The sequence below is a fragment of the Mustela erminea genome, chromosome 4 (genome assembly GCF_009829155.1).
Source record: "Mustela erminea isolate mMusErm1 chromosome 4, mMusErm1.Pri, whole genome shotgun sequence".
Classification (NCBI taxonomy): domain Eukaryota; kingdom Metazoa; phylum Chordata; class Mammalia; order Carnivora; family Mustelidae; genus Mustela; species Mustela erminea.
In genome coordinates this window covers 96,329,865-96,350,115 of record NC_045617.1, presented here as the reverse complement: position 1 = coordinate 96,350,115, position 20,251 = coordinate 96,329,865, and the positions used below count along the sequence as shown (strand labels likewise).

The 20,251-nt window shown below is 35.5% G+C and overlaps 2 protein-coding genes across 2 annotated transcripts; both read left to right on the top strand.

Annotated features, from left to right (window-relative positions):
- The first annotated feature begins 6,955 nt into the window (after window positions 1–6,955).
- Window positions 6,956–11,969, top strand: LOC116587845 (beta-defensin 110). The gene is made up of 2 exons (XM_032338375.1): window positions 6,956–7,010; window positions 11,821–11,969. The coding sequence occupies exons 1-2, from the start codon at window positions 6,956–6,958 to the stop codon at window positions 11,967–11,969; spliced, it is 204 nt and encodes a 67-aa protein (XP_032194266.1).
- A 3,834-nt stretch (window positions 11,970–15,803) lies between these two features.
- LOC116589364 (beta-defensin 110-like) lies at window positions 15,804–20,215 on the top strand. Its single transcript, XM_032341351.1, has 2 exons — window positions 15,804–15,898; window positions 20,050–20,215. Exons 1-2 carry the CDS (start codon window positions 15,804–15,806, stop codon window positions 20,213–20,215), a joined length of 261 nt encoding a protein of 86 aa, XP_032197242.1.
- Window positions 20,216–20,251: the final 36 nt, after the last annotated feature.

Here is a 20,251-nt window from a genome sequence, read left to right as displayed (position 1 = left end):
TATTGCTTATTTGCAAGTTGCTGAAAGAGTAGACCTTAAAAGTTGTCATCACAAGGAAAAACTTTTGTAACTAAGTATGGTGATGGATGTTAAGTAGACTTACTACAGTGATCATTTCACAATGTATATAAATATTAAAATCACTGGGGCTCCTAGGTGGCTCTGGTCATGATCCTGGAGTCCTGGGATCAAGTCCCACATCGGGCTCCCTGCTCAGCGGTGAGTCTGCTTCTCCCTCTGACCTCTCCCCTCTCATGCTCTCTCTCTCTCATTCTTTCTCTCTCTCTCAAATAAATAAGTAAAATCTTAAAAAAAATCAAATCATCATGTTGTATACATAAAATTAATATCATGTCATATGTCATTATACCCCAACAACAACAATGAGAAAAGAGAGAGGCAGGACATCTGATCTACTGTAGCTAACTTGAGGCATCTAGTGAGGAGTCTTCAGGAAAGATGATAATATATATTAAGATGGTTTATATTCTAGGGAATTTATTAGAAGTGCTCTCCAACCCTTAAAGTACTCCCATAGAAATAAGAAGGAGGATGATTTTTTTATCTCAGCAAAGGTGAGCATCTGAACCAAATCTAATTTGACAACCTGGAGTTGATGTCACTGGGAGGTGATACTGCATGAAAATTAAGAATGGCCGGATGAAGGTTTATTCCCTCTGGACACCAATACCTTCTACCATACTGATGCCTGTTACGGACTGACTGTTTTTATTCTCCCAAAATTTACATATTGAAACCTAATACCCAATATGATGGTATTTGGAGGTAGGGCCTTTAGGAGATGATTAGGTCAAGAAGTGGAAACCCTAATGAATGGAATTCATGCCATATAAAAGGGGTCTTATGGAGTTCTTTCTGTGCTTCTGTCATGAGAAGATACACAAGAAGACTGTCATCTGTGATACTAGAATCTGATCCTCACTATATGCAAAATCTGCCAGCATCTTGATCTAGTACTTCTCAGCTTCCAGAACTGTAAGAAATAAATTTCTATTGCTTATACACAATAAATATGTACACACATAAAATAAAATAAAATAAAATAAAACAAATAAAATAAATACTATTGTTGTCAAAGGCTGAAATAACTTTTCTAAAAGTATTCAAGGACGACATGACATAGGATGAATGAGATTTGGTATTGAACAAGTTCTATGAAGGCAAAATCATCTGTTTGTGTTCTTGGTTTCCTTAGAGGACAGCAGATGATGTAACATTAGTAAAAACCCAGTAAGTATTAATGGAATGACTGGATGGACATGTGGATAGAAGAAAAAAGCAAAACTGAAGACACATCTTTTGCAATCTCCACTTTATGGAGCAGAAAAAGGAAAGGTACAAAGTAAGGAACTTTTAGAGAAGTGAACCAGGAACAAACATGGACCCATACAAAGGATACGATTGTTGCCAGGAGGACGGGCAGATAAATAGTATCAAACATTAAGAATTACCAGGTTCCTGGGTGTATCAGTCCATTGAAGGGCAGACTCTTGATTTTGTCTCAGGTCATGATCTCAGGATCATGAGGTCAAGCACCGTGTGGTGCCTGCCTATGATTCTCTCTCTCCCTCTCCCTCTCACCCTTCCCTCACTCACTCTCTCTCTCTCTAAAAACAAAACAAAACAAAAAGAATTGCCAAAAGTGAGTCCCAGTTCAATAAAGTGAGCATAACTTGTCTTTCTAATTTTGAGAAAATTCCAAGGATGCTTGATTGTTTGATCCTCTGAGAACTAAATTACAGGACAAATAATAATATGAGTTTAAATAAGAGTGCTTAATTAAGTAAGGGTAAATGTTTTTCTACTTCTATTTACCTAAGTCTTGTGTCTGCATCACTTAAGTTCATGAACAAAAAGCCAGTACTAACAGTTTCTAGTCTCTGTGTCCAATGGCCACTTGAGCTTTGGGTTTACACAGTCCCCAACAGGGGTTTTCAATAAGAATAGCACAAATAGATGGTGTTTCCATTCACATGTATTGAATCTTTTGCCAGGTGTTTTACTTGGATTGACTCTATTAATCTTTATAAGAGCTCTATGAGGTTGTCCATTAGTGGATTAAAAAAAAAAAAAGTGTATACAATGGGCTTATGCCTCCTTAACTCTCTTTAAGGACAGGAGAAAAAAAATAAAATATTCTTCCCATTAATTTTTTAACTACTCTTTTTCTTCACTTCAAAACATGCACATTTTTTTAAAGATAGCTTTCCAATCATTTAGCAAGCTCTTATTTCACTATAATCGAATCCAGTCTTTGGTAGTATAAGTAATATGTTGAGGCACATATTCCTCCCATGAAATTTGAAGAGGCCACATATAAACTAGAGGAAAACAATGTTGCAAATATAAAAAGTAATGTCTTTCGCATTATGTCTTTCACATTATGATTCATAAAAACGTGTTGATGGAACTAAACTAAATAAAATCAATGCCATAAATATTTGTCTTGTGCCAGTCCGTGTAGAGTAGAAGTTTTAATTTCTTTTTTTAAATAAAAGATTTTATTTATTTGACAGAGAGAGAGAAAGCACAATCAGGGGGCAGGGGAGAGAGGGAAGCTCCCCTATGAGTCACTCAGGAGCCCCTGAAGTTTTTATTTCAACCTCCCTGTCACCTTGTAAAATTTCCAAAGGCCTATCATAATTTTGTATAGTTTTGATATATATATCTTATCATGACAACGTAGTGTTGTGTTGAAAAGATTTTCACAGTTTTTTGATCCATTTGAAGGAAGATACAATTATTAAACCTGAAAGAGAAAATACAGATGAGTGACAAAATCAAAATTAAAGATTGTGATAATTTCACCCATTACAGATCCCCTTTTTGTTCAAGACTTAGAATATTATTTCCAAGAGCCCCTAACCCAGGTACAATGACATAAAAGCAGAATGAGTGAAGTAAATAAAGAGCTAAGGGAAGGCAAAAAAAGATATAGCCATGTTTGTGAGAAACTTCCAGGAAGACTTTCAGAGAAGGGATAATACTGAAGCAAAGGTCATGAACCCCACTGTTTTTGTCTTCCATAGATCCTGAAGCCAAACTTAACATTTGGTAGATTCTTTTTTTTTTTTTTTTTTAAGATTTTATTTATTTATCAGAGGGAGAGAGAGCGAGCACAGGCATACAGAATGGCAGGCAGAGGGAGAAGCAGGCTCCCTGCTGAGCAAGGAGCCTGATGTGGAACTCGATCCCAGGATGCTGGGATCATGACCTGAGCCAAAGGCAGCTGCTTAACCAAATGAGCCACCCAGGCGTCCCTTGGTAGATTCTTAATAAGCAGTTGTTGAATTAATAATGATTGAAGAGGTTGAAAGAGGATGGAGAGATGAAGACATGAGAATCAAAGTTGTAGTCTTAGGATATGCTGATATTTTCTCTCCTGAAGATACTCTGTAGTACTAACACAAAAACCTAAATCAAGGATTGGTGAACTTTTTCTGTAAAGATGAAATTTCAGATAGTAAATATTTGGGCTTTACAGGTAACAGCCAGTGCAGTACAATGCATTCTGCCATGAACAGATGCAGCCTAGACAACATATAAACAAGTGGGTGGGGCTGTGTTCCAAAAACACTTTATTTATCAAAACAGTCAATGGGCCAAATTGGCCTGAGAGCCTTTTTCTGACCTCTGCTCTAAATCCACAGGGCTCAGGACACTGCAATGGCCTTGGCTGGATTACAGATTTCATCTATTCCTATTTTCTAGTAGCCAGAACTAGGAAAAAAAAAAAATAGGGATATGGCTGTGGATGTGAATTGCAAAAGGCTTAATGGGCAGGAAAAAATGATCTGTAATGAACAGGAGAATATCTCTTTCTGCCCTGGATCCATAAAATTTCTTATGCCATTATATAAGAGTGTTATAAACAATGGATGGCAGAATGGAACAAAGAGATATATGAAGCTAGGACAAGATCCTTGCCTGACATCATTCAGAAGTGAGAACATCTGCTCTTACATCTTTGTAATGAATAAAGAAATATAATTTAATATTAAAGCTTGAACAGTGCCAAAACAACTGCCATGAAGGCACATGGTAAGTTTGCATTGCAGTCTTCCTTGGATGCCTTCATACACACACTCAGAGCTGATTCTAAGGCAGTGTGATCCAAAAGCCAGTTTCATCTACCATGGAGTTAGTGGCTACAAGTAGATCATGGTGAATCCCAGGCAGTTGAAAAATTTTGAAGAGGCATAACTTTTAAAACAATCTTTCAGTAGACCTACCCTGTTGTGGTCTCTACAGAAACAACTTTGAAGTTAACAAATAAAAGATTCTAGATTCAAGTGACTTCAGACACTTTGCATGTCAAAAGCAGATGTCCTCACGGGTGATCTGGAATAAATGCAAGAAAACTGAAGAGCATAGAACGTCTAAAACACTTGTGGCATTTCCTTGCTCCATTGTAATTGTTTATAAATACATGCAGGAATAATCAATTAATAGAAGGTTTTATGATCAAGGGTTTAAACTCATAAGGAGTAGGGCTTACATTCACATTTCTAGAAAAAAGCCACCAAAACTGCTGATGTGCTAAGGTGAAGGATATTTGGGATGGACAGTAGAGGAGGGAGAGCATAGGTGCCATTCAAAACCCAGCAATCAATAATAATGACAGAGGCTGAGATTTATCTCACAAATCTTCTAAGTTTGCTTTTAAGAAGGATCCAAAGGAATCATGGAGGAACTGCTGCTCAAATGTAGAGGAAGAAATAAATTTACATGACATAAAGGACAAATTTAGGTAGCCATGAAATGTGACTGTAATTGATCACGGGCCTCAGCTGACAGACTTTGAGATAAATCTCTGCATTTCTGCTGAGGCCACACTCTTCACAGACTGCTCCCAGCTAATGACTGGTTGTAGCAAGGTTACTAAAGCAGACACTTTCCTGAAAGACACAGAATTTCTTGGATTGCTGATTTTGTGGAGAGTAGTCCTTTATGGCTTTGCTGAACCTTTTGTCATTTGCCCAGGAACCTGGGGATGCATTCTTCTAAATGATTTTTGTCTACTTCACTCAAGATCAGCTCTGTATCCCAGTCCAATGCTCTCCTAACCTTTCCTGACTTCCTTCTTTTCCTCCTAACAGGTATTTCCCCTTATAAAATCCTAGCACATTTAATTCTGTACCGGCACATGGTTCCTACACACATAGACTATATAGAGTTCACCACTAATTTAGGTAACTACTTTAAAAGTTTTACATCTTCATATGCAATATTGTAAAATACACAAACATTTATTTAGTTATTTATATTTTTAAAGATTTTATTTACTTATTTGACAGACAGAGTTTACAAGTAGACAGAGAGGCAGGCAGAGAGAGAGGAAGGGAAGCAGGCTCCCTGCTGAGCAGAGAGCCCAATGCGGGGCTCAATCCCAGGACCCCAGAATCATGACCTGAGCTGAAAGCAGAGGCTTTAACCCACTGAGCCACCCAGGCGCCCCTATAGTAAATATTATCGCATGCAAATAAATGAGATGTGTGCATAACTAGCAATTCTTTTTGACAGGTTACACTTTATTTTGTCCTCATAACAGTAAATGCAAATTAACTGCATATATTAATGTATCTTACTCGGAGTAGATATAGCAATACTTATCATTTCAGTGCAAAGGTATTGTGGAACTGAAAAAAATATCCAACTACCTACTTTTGGATCAAAATGTGTAAGCACATACGATCCAAATCCACCCAAGAAAAAAAAACCATAAACATAAGCTTAGCATCCTAATAGACAACAGAAAGAAAATATTGTCACAATACATGAAAGCCCTAATCAATATTTCCATATGAAATTAATATATTTTAATAAAATGATTAAAAATTTAATTTAAAAAGAATAAATAAGTAGATGTTTAATAGAATGAATGAATCAGGTTTCCTGGAGTAATATGTGGCCCCTTCTAGCAGTCTTAGCATTCCAAGATCTTGTTAGAAATGCAATTGTTAGGCTCCATCCTAGACTTACTAAATCAGAAATGCTGGAGGTGGGGCCTTGCGATTTGTTTTTAACAAGCCCTCTAGGGGATTGTGATGTAGCTGAACTTTAAGAACTATTGTCCTAGAAAATCTCTTGACTCTGTGGTAAGAGAGGTTCAATTATTTGTTCTCTGTTTACAGCATCAGCTTCTGGGTATTGTGTAAAACTTCCAGCCTTTCCTCCTGTATCTGAAATAATAGATGTGGGCAATATGCAAATTGGATCAGAATACACTTCCAGTTCCATGTACAGAATTAAAAACATTAGACATTAGAATGGTGAAATCAGATGATTTATTATAAGGAATCCATAAGTCATACTTAAAAATTTACTGGGTACAGTATTTCCCACACTCATTAGTGAATCCAAATTTTTTGATCATGTTACATTTAAATAATTACATTGTATATGAATTGAAATAAATCATTCAACCTTCCTGGTTCTCATCTGTAAACAAAAGTGATCTCAATGGAAACTTATAGCTATAAAGTCCTGTTTCAGACATTCAGTAATTTAATACTAAAAATATTAGAATATTTAGCATCATATGTAACATATAATAGAGGAATGTATTGCTATAACATTTCCACTCTGATGTTTCAGCAATCCAATCATATTTCCTCTACAAGTCAAAGTTTGTGTTTTCAGGAAAGTCTAAGGTAATACAAGCAGGTTTTACTTTTATGGGAAAAATTTAGTAATAATTCTTATGACCATGTTCTTTGAGCATGCACAATTCAACCAAGCATACAAATGTTCTCACTATTGATAAGCCTCAGTAGTTAAAACCACTTCCCAAGAGAATCTATAAATAAAAGGATTCTCTGTTTTCTTATTTGGAAACCCCTGACTTGAACAAGATCTGGATATATATATATATATATATATATATATATATATATGCATGTATATAGTATTTTTTTTCCTGAGAAACTCCACCATGAAGATTCATCTCTTTTTCTTTATTCTGCTCTTTTGGGCCACAATTTTACCAGGTAACATGAAAATGTTTATGGGCTTATTTGTGCTAATGAATTTGAGGAGACATAGGTTGTTTCTGATTAAAACTAAGATTTAAAAGTATGGGATTAAAAGATTTTTATACTAACTGCAATCTGGTATCCTGGCTTGGACCCCAGAATAGAAAAAAATATATATTTTTTTAAAGATAGTGGGAAAATTGGTGTGGTGTGAGTAAAATTTGCAGTTTAGTTGGTAGTATTATACCAATGTTACCAATGTTCATTTCTTAGTTTTTATAATGTAAGCATGATTACGTGAGATGTTACCAAAAAGGGAATTTCGCTTCTATTACCCTTACAACTCTTCTTTAATCTAAACTTCTATAAATCTAAACTTTTGTTTCAAAACAAAAAGTTTAAAATAATTAGATCAATATGTTAGTCTCATCAACTTTATCCTGAAGCAATTTGTTAGAATCTATTTTTACTGGAAAAAAAATGTTCTTTAGCATAATCAATTGGTAAGGGATAGATGTTTCTGTGCTAGAGGAAGATCTATTTACCTTTTGCTTCTTTTTAACCTATGCCAGTGTACTACTTCCAATGAACAAAAGCCTTTCTTACTATTCTATTCTCAGTATATAGGCAAATCATGTCCATTTTTGACCTTTCTTTCTATATTTCTGGTCACTATCTTTCTGTCTTTGACTGCTACAGATCACATGGATGTTGAGTGTAATACCTTGTACACAAGCTATTTTTTTCATGAGATTTTTTTTCCACCCTCAAAGGCTACCTTTTTACATCAGGTACGTAACAAGAGAATCTTGTTAATCCTGAGTTAATGTGTAAGTATGAATTGTATGGAAATAGAATAATACATTTTAGAAGAGATCGCTTATTACCTCTTTTTTAAAGAGATTAAGTGAAAGGATTAGTTAAAGTCTACCTAATTGGCACTGAAATTAGGCTCAAATTCTCTACCTCTCAGGAAAACATTCCTTTTTTGATATCTGAGTGATTTCTTTAGGCCCAATAGAAATCATAATAGAGGTCTAGGAAAGGAAACTAATTTATCCTTTCATTGTGAATATTATAGAATCCATCATGGCAATCTAAAAATGTATATAATGTATACATAATAAACGGATAAATTATCATTTAAAATTTGCAAGTGGATAAAATTCAAATAGAGATCAAGCATTATTGAAATAACAAAGAAATACAATTAATTGTTCATCTTAACTAAAAGAATAACTTCCTTTCTCTCCATTCAAAAATTTCCTTCATTCAAAAACTCAAAAGGATCTCTGAATTTTTGTTTTCCAGTTCTAGACAGGGCTTAAAAGATACTCTATACAGATTCATACAGCTTTTAACATGTGATAAATCCTTTTCTTCTTTTAATTTCAACAATAGCTAGCATGACTAGATCACTATGTCAGGCCTGTCTCTGTTTTCGCCATTTTTAAAATTATTTTTAAAATTTCATTATTTTTTCTTTGTAACAGTTATATTAGGTACTCTTACCAATAATTAAAACTATTCATGCATTTATCAACAAATAAAATATCATGTGTCCTGTGGATTTAGAAATTAAAAACCAGTTGGGGATACAGTAGCATAGATTACAACATCAGTGTTATTAACTTTTTGTATATTTTTTCTTATATTATTAAAGTAAGACCATTGTCCTTGTTAATCACACATCAATCAAACTTTTAGAAAACTATAATACTGACAAAAAAAAAAAAGTCCAGACACAAATTTAGAAAAGATTTGGTAGGAAATATAGATGTAGAAAGTAGTAAAGCAATAAGGATGTTGTCTTTCAACTTATGTATTCACCAATATATAGATGTTCACTTAAACTGAACAAAATGTCATATGTATGGCTTTTAGAGTTCTTCAGTTATTTTTTATATCTCACCTGCAAAGTATAAAAGTCCTTACTCAAAATTGAGGTAGAAAACCTCATTGTTTTCCCACTCAGACAGTTACAGATGAAGAGATGTCCAGATAAAAGCCATTAAACTGTCTATACAGGGAAATTTCCATTGAAGTCACTTAACTTTCCTCTTCATTTTTAGAGGCTATAAATGCATCAAATGTCTAGAACTGAGGTACAGTTTCATTCCCATGTGTTGTTTTACTTCATCTGCCAAACTGAAAAAAATATGCCAATAATCACTTCTCTTTAAATCTGACATGTACTCTGAATCTAGAATAGTATAGTTCTAATTTTTTTTAATTTATTCATTTGAAAGAGTGAGTGAGAACATGGAAGGGTCAGCCTCTGCCTTCAGCCCAGGTCATGATTCCAGGGTCCTGGGATCGAGCCCCGCATCAGGCTCCCTGCTCAGTGCAGAGCCTGCTTCTCTCTCTCTCTCTCTGTCTGCCTCTCTGCCTACTTGTGTACTCTGTCAAATAAATAAATAAAATCTTTAAAAAAAAAAAAAAAGAACATGGAAGGGTCAGAGGGAGAAGGAGAACACACTCGTCCCTAAAAAGGGAACCCAATGTGGGGTTCGATCTCAGGATCCCACGATCATGACCTGAGGTAAGGCAGATGCCCAACAGACTGAGCCACCAAGGTGCCCCTAAGATAGTATGGTTTTGTGCTGAAAGAATAGTCATAATTCCTCCCCCTCCACTCCATGCCATTTCCAACAAGTTTAATGGTAGCCTAAAGAACAAAATGACAGGTGAGTGAAAATAAAAAGAAATTATAGGTTGAAAGATATTTCAGGAAATACCTTGCCCATTTCTGGCTTATATATTAAGTAAAATTTGTATACTGTTTAAAGAAATTCCCTAGCATGTGAACATGTTAATGGATGCAGGCTGAATGAGACATAGGAAGTGCCTAGGAAGGGCCTTGTGGGAGCAGTGGAAAGAGAGTTTACTTCCCTGAAAGGGATCAGAAGAGACTCCAGAAAGACCATATTTAAACAATGTATCAAAGGCTGAAAACAATATGTTTGACTTATCACAGCATCACAAGAATAGTAGTTTTAATCACTGAAAACAGTATTTTCAATTAGAGGCAACTTCACCCTCCATTAGGCAATGTCTGGAGACCTTTTAAGTTGTCACAACTGGTACTATTGGTATCTAGTTTGTAGAAGCCAAGGATGTTGCTAAACATTCTTCAGTGAACAGGATAGCACCCCACAACAAAGAATTGTCCAACTCAAAAGGTCAATGGTGTTGAGGGTGAGAAAACCTGCACTAGAGATTAAGTCAGAGCTTAACAGGGCATATACCTAATAGTGGAATGAGTGGGTGGAGGCTTGCAAAGATGAGTATCAGCAATCCAAAGACACAAGCTTGGGGATACTTATATTTAGAGCTGAAAAGGAAAAGAAAGAAGATAATGTTTTTTAGAAAGGTTAAATAAGACAACAAATGGGTAGGAGAAGGGGTGAGGTCAGTTTAGGGGGCTATCCTGAACAATAGTGTGATGAGTGGGACAATCCTCTTGTCTAAAGTGAGTATAATTCAGGTTTCTGTCACTGGCAAATCATCCATGGGTTTGATGATAGTAACTTCTTAGAAGTTATACAATAAAAAATGACATTCAGAAATTAACATTTAATCTGTGCAAAGTAACTATTTTTTTTCTGCTGTAAATTGTGTCATATTCTGCATTGCTTCAATTATCACTAGAAGAGAGGTTATTTTAATAGAATAGTTAGGTTTTATATCTGCTATTTATACCAGTAATATAGATAATGTTGCTCTGAGTCTAGGTTTCCATTAAGAGGTATCACCACTCACCACCAACTCTTGGAAACGCAGATGTAATGTCTAGGTAGAAAGGCCTGGTCTTTAAAAGGACAGATTAGAACACCAAACCTAATTAATGGTTGAAATTAGTGGAAAAATTTATTTATTTTCATGCCACAAGTATACAAAAATATTTGAGTCTGACCTTTGGCAATATTTGGAATTCTCCCACACCATTTCCCCTCAATCTCACCACATGAGTAAGGTGATTACTTATTAAAAGTGATGTGTATTAAAAAAAATACTTGAAAATATAGGGCTTCTGAAAACACATGGATCAGCACATATTGTGAAATATAAAATTAAAATGTATTTGGCTTGGAATAGACCAATACAGACCAACATCTCCCAATTCCCTAAATATCTCCACTTACCATAAATACAAACTTCAAGTGAAAGTCAGTCTCCAAGCTACAAGATAAAACATGTTGTTCAGAACACCAGTAATGTTAGCAATCTTGTAATGACCAACAATGGTCCCACATTCTAGTCATTCCCATTTTTTAAATCAATGTTGTCATCAGACATGGATATGAGTTAGGTAATTTCTTTGTGGAGATAAATCCCAAAATACCCAGGGTAGTTGCAGGAATTCAGTCAAATTGCTTAACTTTACTTCTATCTCAACATTTTAGAAAAGTAAAATCAAGCTGCAGTAAAAATCTCTAGAAAAACCGGAAAAGTACATTTTTTCTAAATAATGTTTGTGAGAGATAAAAGGGAGAGCGCAAATGCAACTGGATAATTATAGAGACTAAGCCTGAGAGGTCAATTATGAATACTTCTTAAACTGATTGGGGAACTATCCCAGAGTTACTATGCAGTCATTTGTAAGGAAGCAAACTGGCACACCTAACTTAGGTCCAAGACACTTCCATGATTTTCAGGTACATTCACTTAAGCTTTGCTCAATTAAGATTTTTCCCAGTCATTAATTAGAAGGGGGACATTTCCTTTTGAACTATACAAAAATCTTTTACTTCTTTGACTTTCTTCTTTTAAAATGTGTGTCATAGTTAAATTGCTAATTTCAGTCATTCTTTCCTTCTTACAGCCAAAAAGAAATATCCCCAATATGGTAGCTTGGATTTGAGGAGAGAGTGCAGAAAGGGTAATGGCCGATGTAGAGTTGAGTGCCATGAAAGTGAAATTAGGATTGCTTTCTGCATACGACCTGGATCCCATTGCTGCTTACAGAAGTAAAGCTTACAGAAGACAAGAAAGAGATACATGCTCCAAGAAGAGAGGACCAGTGTTATTAAGTCTTCCCAGAATATCCCTCAAAGCCTGTGTATCTCAAAGAATTAAATAAAATTTAATATTGAGCCATTCAGAGTTGGTTCTATGTCACCTATGTATCTGGTGACTTTACATTGCATTTTCTCTTGATTTCTCGGTGCCAGAAGTAAGCAGAATTTATTTAATTCAAGTTCCCCAAGAACTCTTCAAAGTTCTATCTGCTTTGTGTTGGTTGACATAAATAATGTTGTAAGAATCCCTAAGTCAAAGAAATGGGAGAAACATCTTTCTGAGATGCAAGCCTGCAGTGGAAAGGTGCTGCCATTTTATCATTAAACATTGCTCTATAGACTATGCTGTGAAATATATAATAAACACAGGGCTTGTGAGACTATATATAAAGAGTGCAGATCCTGCTCGTGACAGAAAGAGCTGAAGTAAGAGAAGGATTAGTGTAAGAATAGAAGAACAAAGGTAATCACAATAAGCTCAAATTTCTGTCCTTATATATCATTTTATTTTATTTTATTTTTTAAGATTTTTTAAATTTATTTGACAGAGAGAGAGATCACAAGTAGACAGAGAGGCAGGCAGAGGGTGGGGGGAAGCAGGCTCCCTGCTAAGCAGAGAGCCCAATGTGGGACTCGATCCTAGGACCCTGAGATCATGACCTGAGCCAAAGGCAGAGATTTAATAAATTGAGCCACCCAGGTGCCCTTTATTTATCATTTTTAAAAGATATATTTATTTATTTGAAAGAGAGAGAGCCCCAGAGGGAGGGGCAGAGGGAAGGGGAGAGAGAATCTCAAACAGACTTTGCTTGGACTGTGGAGCTGGATGAGGGGCTTGATCTCAAGAACCTGAGATCATGACCTAAGCTGAAACCAAGAGTTGGACACTTAACCAACTGTGCCACCCAGACACCCCTGTCCTTATTTATTGTTTAGTGGAGGAAAAGTGTGTATTTACAAGAGAGAGTAAAAATGGAAGGGTCTGAATTCCATGAAGGAGATGAGACTCTATGTGATTAATTTTTTTGACGAAGACAGAAACTATGGCTAACAACTGAGTTCGGCTCCCCAGTCCTGGGGTGACCCTGTCTGAGGATACACACAACAGAAAGGAGGAGTAGCCTGCACTCTTCTGCTCTACTCTGCCTGAGTTGCTCTTGCCACTTCCTCTGAGGGACCACAGGATTTTCTACTATAACACTCTCCACAATACAGCTGTATCATAGAGTTGCTATTCAAAAATACACATTCTGCTTCTTTTATGAACTTAGGAATGCAGCTTAATTATTGATATTAATTTGGGATTCTTTTTGGGGAAAAAAATCATCAATAACACAACATAGCAGTAAAACAGAAACTTGCCTTTCTCCCAAATAAAATTAAAATATTTTTGATAACTTAACAAGTAAAATGAAATTTATTAAGTGGATATATGTGAGCCAGACTTGGACTCAGAGGAGATGAGAAGTCAAAGAATTTCCTGGCCCCAGTTACCCTCTGGATATATTTTTTTCTTTCTTTCTTCCATTCCCTTCCCTTCTTTTTTTTTTCCCCCCTTCCTTCCTTCTTTCCTTCCCACTTTCCTTCCTTCCTTCTATTTTTAAGTTTAGTTGATATACAGTATTATATTAGTTTCAGGTGTACAATATAGTGATTCGACAGTTCTGTATATTATAAAGTGCCTATCACAAGTGTAGTTGTCTTTGTTACCTCTCTTTATGTTTTTATTATGGCGTCTCATTACGTCTTCTAAATGCAGATATGAGATATAAGAGTCTATGTTCATACTAAGCATTATCTATTACAGTGACATGTACAGAGAAAGAAATATCTTTTTTTTTCTCTATTTAGATAAAGTTTCTGGATATGTTTCCATCGCAAGAGACTATTTACTTTTTTTGTTTTATTCTAATAAAAATAAGACTTCGCATTATGAAGCAATGACTTGCTAAGCACACACTAGAGTTTCACATGCAATATCTTTCATAAATTCTAATAACTTAAAATAGACTTTGAGTTCTCAGAGTGTTCCCTTGCAATATAAATATCTCAAAAGTATCTTTATAGTACATTTAAATAGTTTTCAACCTGAGAACTATTGGTATTTTGATCCAGACAATTCTTTGCTGTGGCAGCTATCCTATGCATTATATCTTTAGCAAGATGTTTCTTAGCATCCCTAGCCTTTACCCACCAGATGCCAACATACCCCTTCTCCTAATTGTGACAATCAAAAATGTCTACCTACATTGTTGAAAATCCCCTTTGGAGGATTCCCAGGTGGCTCAGTTTCTTAAGTGTCTGCCTTTGGCTCAGGTCAGTTAACTGACTGATTGGTTCAGTCAGTTAAGCATCTCAGGTCCTGGAATAGAGCACTGGTTGGGTTCCCTACTCAGTAGGGAGTCTGTTTCTCCCTTTCCCTCTGCCCCTCCTCCCCAGTTATGCTCTAACAAATAAATAAACAAAAATCTTTTTAATAATTTAAAAAAAATTATCCCCTTTGGAGGCAAAATCACTCCTGATTTAGAACCACTGGCTTATAATTAAGCACTCATTCTCACAGAAATTTAAAAATTAAAAAATAGAAACAAAAAAAATCAATGTTTCCAGATAGCACATTTTATGTGTCTTATTATGAGAATTATCTATTTGAAATTTTCATATTTTATTACATATGGGATAGAGATGATATATTGGTAGCCCCAGGGGGGGAAAATAGCTCTACTTTTGAACAATAAATACATTAGTCATGTTGAGAAGAAATGAATGTTTGACTTTTACCTAAGATAATCAAGACCTATAATGTAGAATTGAGAAACTTAATATACTATTAATATGGGACAAATAAGAATTGAGTTTTTAATTGGCCACCAAGAAGTGGTAGGTGATAAGAGGTTTTCTGAAAGATACCCAAGGTATCTCTGCATATGAACTAATCTGTACCTGTAGACCCTCCAACCTTCAGTGCTTGACAGAGAAAACCAAAACCATCTGCATTTCTAAGCTAGCCTCTCTTTGTGTGGTCTAGGCCACCAGCTTTCCTTCAGCCCAAGGAACAAATATGACAAACTTGAAGGAGAATATAAACCTATGGGCATCAACTATGAAATTAATATTCTTCCGTGAAGAAATTTTTAAGTCTGTGCTGTACGTGATATTGATGAAACGTTCTAGAAGCCCTTTTGATAAACTTCTGCATCCTATTTCCTTAAAGAGAAAGAAGTGTCACTAATTATTCATACTGACCTCAGAATTTGTTTATAGCAACAAAAAGAAAGAATGAAAGAAAAGGAAAAAAAAAGGTAAATACATAAGGGAAGATATCTGGCAAATTTCTTGCTCATGCATTATAACGTTCATTGGGTTAATTGATAAAACAGCTTGATAATCTGAAACTGAGCTGACCTTTGAACAACATGGGTTTGAAGTGCATGAATCCATTTATACATGGATTGTTTTTAGATAAATACAGTACAGTATTACAGATGTATTTCCCTTCCTTATGATTTTCTTAATAGCATTTTCTTTTCTCTAGCTTACTTTATTGTAAGAATACAGTATATAGGGGCACCCAGGTGACTCAGTCAGTTAAGCCTCTGCCTTCAGCTCAGGTCAGGATCCCAGAATCCCGGGAGAAAGCCCAGCATCAGGCTCCCTGTCCTTCTGGGAACCTGTCTCTCCCTCTGCCTGCCACTCTCACTGCTGTGTGGTTTCTCTCTGTCAAATAAATAAATAAAATCTTAAAAAAGAAAGATGCAGTATATAACACAGACAGAATACGTAATATATGTTAATTGACTTTATATCATCCATAAAACTTCCAGTCAGCAGTGGCTACATAAAGTTTTGGGAGAGTCAGAAGTTACATGTGTATTTTCAACTGTGTGGGAAGGTGGAGGGGCCATCAATGCCTCTAAGCCCCGCATTGTTCAAGGGTAACTGTACTTAGCTCTAAAGAGCTGAAAATTTCCCATTTTTCTCTCCTCTGGTCTAGAATCAAAATTTCCACAACACTGTGTGTCTTCCTGCATTTTAGTTCTCTATGAGTCAGGATTAGAAGCGACTCTGATAAAACAGACACTATCAGGCATTGGGTATTTTTGTTGTAGTTAATAGTTCAATACACACCTGAATCAGTTAAAAGCATTCCATTGAAATGAGGTCTATCACCATCAAATTCCAGCATGGGACTAGCAGCAGATGATATCACACACTCAAACCCTCTCCATTTCAGGATTTACTTTACCTCAATGTCCTTGGGCAAGAACAAAATCTAACTCCAAATAGTAATTTATTTATACAGAAAACATTTGACTAATGGCTTGCCTCTTCCCAGGTATGATGTTATGGGTGTGGGACATGAAAATAAAAACTTACAGCTCCTGTCTTAAGGAACTGATGTTTACTGATTACAAAGTGAATTTTAAGTAACTTGGCCACCAAGAAGTGGTACGTGATAAGAGGTTTTCTGATCTAATTTGATAGAGTTGAAAAGTGAGTAAGATATGGGATCCATCCCCAAGAAGAGCAATGTCAATTCATAACACTGACAATATGTCAGGCACTGCATCTCACAACCCCTCTCTCATTTAGTTACCGATTCAATAATATTCCTTGAGAACCGACTATGTGTCGCCATAATGTAATAAGACTGGGACACATTAATAAACAAAACAGACAATATTTTCTATCTTTGAAGAGCTCATATTCTAGAGGTGGAGAAAAATACAGGCAGTGAACACAAGAAACAAGCAAATTAGAAAGTAGCTTAAGGAAAAAAAAAAAAAAAAAACCTCATGAAATCCAACTAATTATACCTTGAATGTATCCAGAATCCTACCATTCCTCATTATTTTTATTGTTAGCACCATGAACTGAGCTACCATAATGTGTTACATATATTACATTAATATCTCCTAACCCAAGAAAGTATCTCAGAGAGGATGTTGGAAGATGGTAAGTTAGAGTTAAGGGACTCAAAAATGAAATTTTAAATAGGATTTTTCAGGAGCCCTTATTGAGAAGGTAACACTTGAGCAAAAAATTGACAGACGTCCGAAGGCATCATGAGACCTCACTTGAGATTTGTGGGGAATGCCTGTGATGGGTGCTGGAGAAGAGTGAGTGGGGAGGAGAGTCCCGAGTGAGCTGGTCAGAAAGGAAATGTGTTGGCAGATCACCCAGAGCTTTTTAGGAACGAGAAGGGCTCTTGCCCTCTGTTCTGAGAGAAATCCTGTGGGCTTTTAGCCATAGGAATATTTGAATTTCATTACAAGATAATAAAAAGAAAAAGAAAATCCTCTCTGAGATACTTTCATGAGTTAGGAGATATTAATGTAGTATAAGTAACACATTGTGGTAGCTCAGTCCATGGTGCTAACAATAAAAACAATGAGGAATGGTAGGATTCTGGATATATTCAAGGTATAATTAGTTGGATTTCATGAGATTTTTTTCCTTTAAGCTATTCTCTAATCTGCTTTATTCTATTCTTCACCACATTTCTTGAAAAACAGTTCACCAATACATTCACCCTCTCATCAATTAACAACATCTTCATGCTAATGTGATCAGTGTTTTCTTTTTTCTTTTTTTAATATTTTATTTATTTATTTATTTGACAGAAGAGATCACAAGTAGGCAGAGAGGCAGGCAGAGAGAGAGGAAGGGAAGCAGGCTCTCTGAGCAGAGAGCCTGATGTGGGGCTCGATCCCAGAACTCTGGGATCATGACATGAGCTGAAGGCAGAGGCTTTAACCTACTGAACCACCCAGGTGCCCGGATCAGTGTTTTCTTAAAAACAAACCCAAAGTCCTATTTTTATTCTTCATCCTGTGGACTTCTTCACACTGCTAGAGTTTATCACTGTTTTGACAATTGTCTGAAGATTATTTGATGGTCTCTTAAATGCAGTGGCGTCCAGTACTTTGTCTCTGAATCCCTTTTCTTCTTGTTTCATATGCTTTCCTGAGATTATCTTGTTCACTGTAGTGAATTCTGCTATTACGAATTTTTTTTTTCTCAAATCTTCCTAAACCACAAAGCTGCATTTATGTCTAGTTGTGGAATTTAATTACCTTGCTGGTTTCTAAATTCTTTAATCCTAATATGCCCAAAATATAGCTCATCTTATTCACAAAGGCTAAAGTTTGACTTCCGCTTTTTTATTCTCTGTTTCACTAATTACTAACATCAATGGCAAGACAGTGGAGTCTCAAGAATACAGACGAGACTAAAAGATAATTATCCCAATAAAAGTTTTTTTTTTTTTTAAAGTAAAATGTAACCATGCATCACACTCTTCTCTATTTTTTTTTAAGATTTTATTTATTTATTTATTTATTTATTTATTTGACAGACAGAGATCACAAGTAGACAGAGAGGCAGCCAGAGAGAGAGGGGAGGAAGCAGGCTCCCTGCAGAGCAGAGAGCCCGATGTAGGGCTCCATCCCAGGACCCTGGCATCATGACCTGAGCCAAAGGCAGAGGCTTTAACCCACTGAGCCACCCAGGCACCTCTCTACTTTTCATTACATCAAATACGGATCTGAAATAACTTTAGATTTCACCAAAATTTACTGGTGAGCAGAGATTCTGTCATGGTGAGTCACCTTTCCATTCCAAAAGGACATACATATATCCACATGGCAAAACCCTCCTGACAATCTCTTTCATTTTATGCTTAACTTCCTCTTATTTTTTACTAACTTTATTAAGAACCATAAAGTTAGTCCATTTGAAGTTTTCTCTACATTTGAAGTTTTTGACTAGTTCTCAACCAAATGGTTAGAGAATACTATGCACTCAAACACCTGCCACATGGAAATGAAACATCATTCTGAATTTCATTTAGGTTCTGGGCAGACAATTAAGTTCTATGAGTTAACACTATGTAATTTTAATCTAAATTCAATTCAATTTATTCCCTAAATTTTAATGAAATTATATTGCTTTATTTTTCCTGATATACAAAATTTAATATTCAAAGTATATTTGTGATAGCTATGCTTATTATATTCTATCATGCAGATAGAGGGAATGACTAATCCAAGAGAAGTAAATACTAAGATAAAATTTGGGGTGGGGGGAATAAGCCTGATTTCCAAGTCTCTTTTCTAAAGGCATTAGTTGCAGTACTACTGAATCATTAAAAGAAATAAAATTCTAAGTAACAAAAATATTTTCTTCCATTTTAATGTATGAACCCAAATCTATGAATTTACAATCTCAGGACATCCTTCTTTGCATTGTCTTAGATGACTCACTAGAAGACTAACGTGGGGATCCTCTTTTTATTAAACACTTAATATACAACAAAACTGTGTTTCCTGACCATATTTTTTCCTGAGCATATTTTTCCCTTAATAAATTACTCTATCAGTATGTATTACATGCTTACTGTATTACAATTATCATGATATATGGGGTAGGAAACAACAGGGAATCAGAAGAAACCATTACTATCATAAAAGGCAGCAAGAATAAAAGGACCATAAAAACATTTAAGAAAAATACATCTATTAAGTACTAAATCATGTTATTCATTCATTATTACTGTAGACTGGTGAAAAGGACATATGTGTTTGCTCTAATATAATAAAAGAAAATTTCAATTAGGAGTAAGATCTGGAATGGAGAAGAAAGCATTCAACAAATAATACTGTGAAGAGGCAATCAGACTAAGTTTAAAACATTGAAAAAGCATGAAAATAAAAATCATAGGTCTTTAAAGAACTGCAAATGTCATCTTAATGAAAGCATGGGAGAGCAAATGTGGTCCTAATAAAGAAAGAAAAAAAGATAGGAAGGCAAGAGCCTTCAGGAGCCAGCTAAAGCTTAGTACCGAGTGAACTGTAAGATAAGGACATACACATCTGTGCAAGGAAAATGTTTGTAGCATGGTCACTTTCTGTACCAGCTGCTACCACAATTTAGTGCCATGAAACTGCTTTGCCAAACCCCTCACACGTGATCTTATAACTAAACAGATTTTCTTCTTCCCTAAGTAAGAAGACTCCCAAGTGAAAAATTAGACTGATGACTTATATGTCTTCTTTGACTGCAGCCAGAAATGACATGGAGCCCAAATATCAATTTCAGAGATGTGAAAGAGTGAAAGGAAGATGTAAAACATTTTGTGATGATGATGAATATGATTACGGATCCTGCATAAAATGGAGAAATCAGTGTTGCATATAAAATCTGGACAAGAAAAGTATGATTAAGCATTGAAGT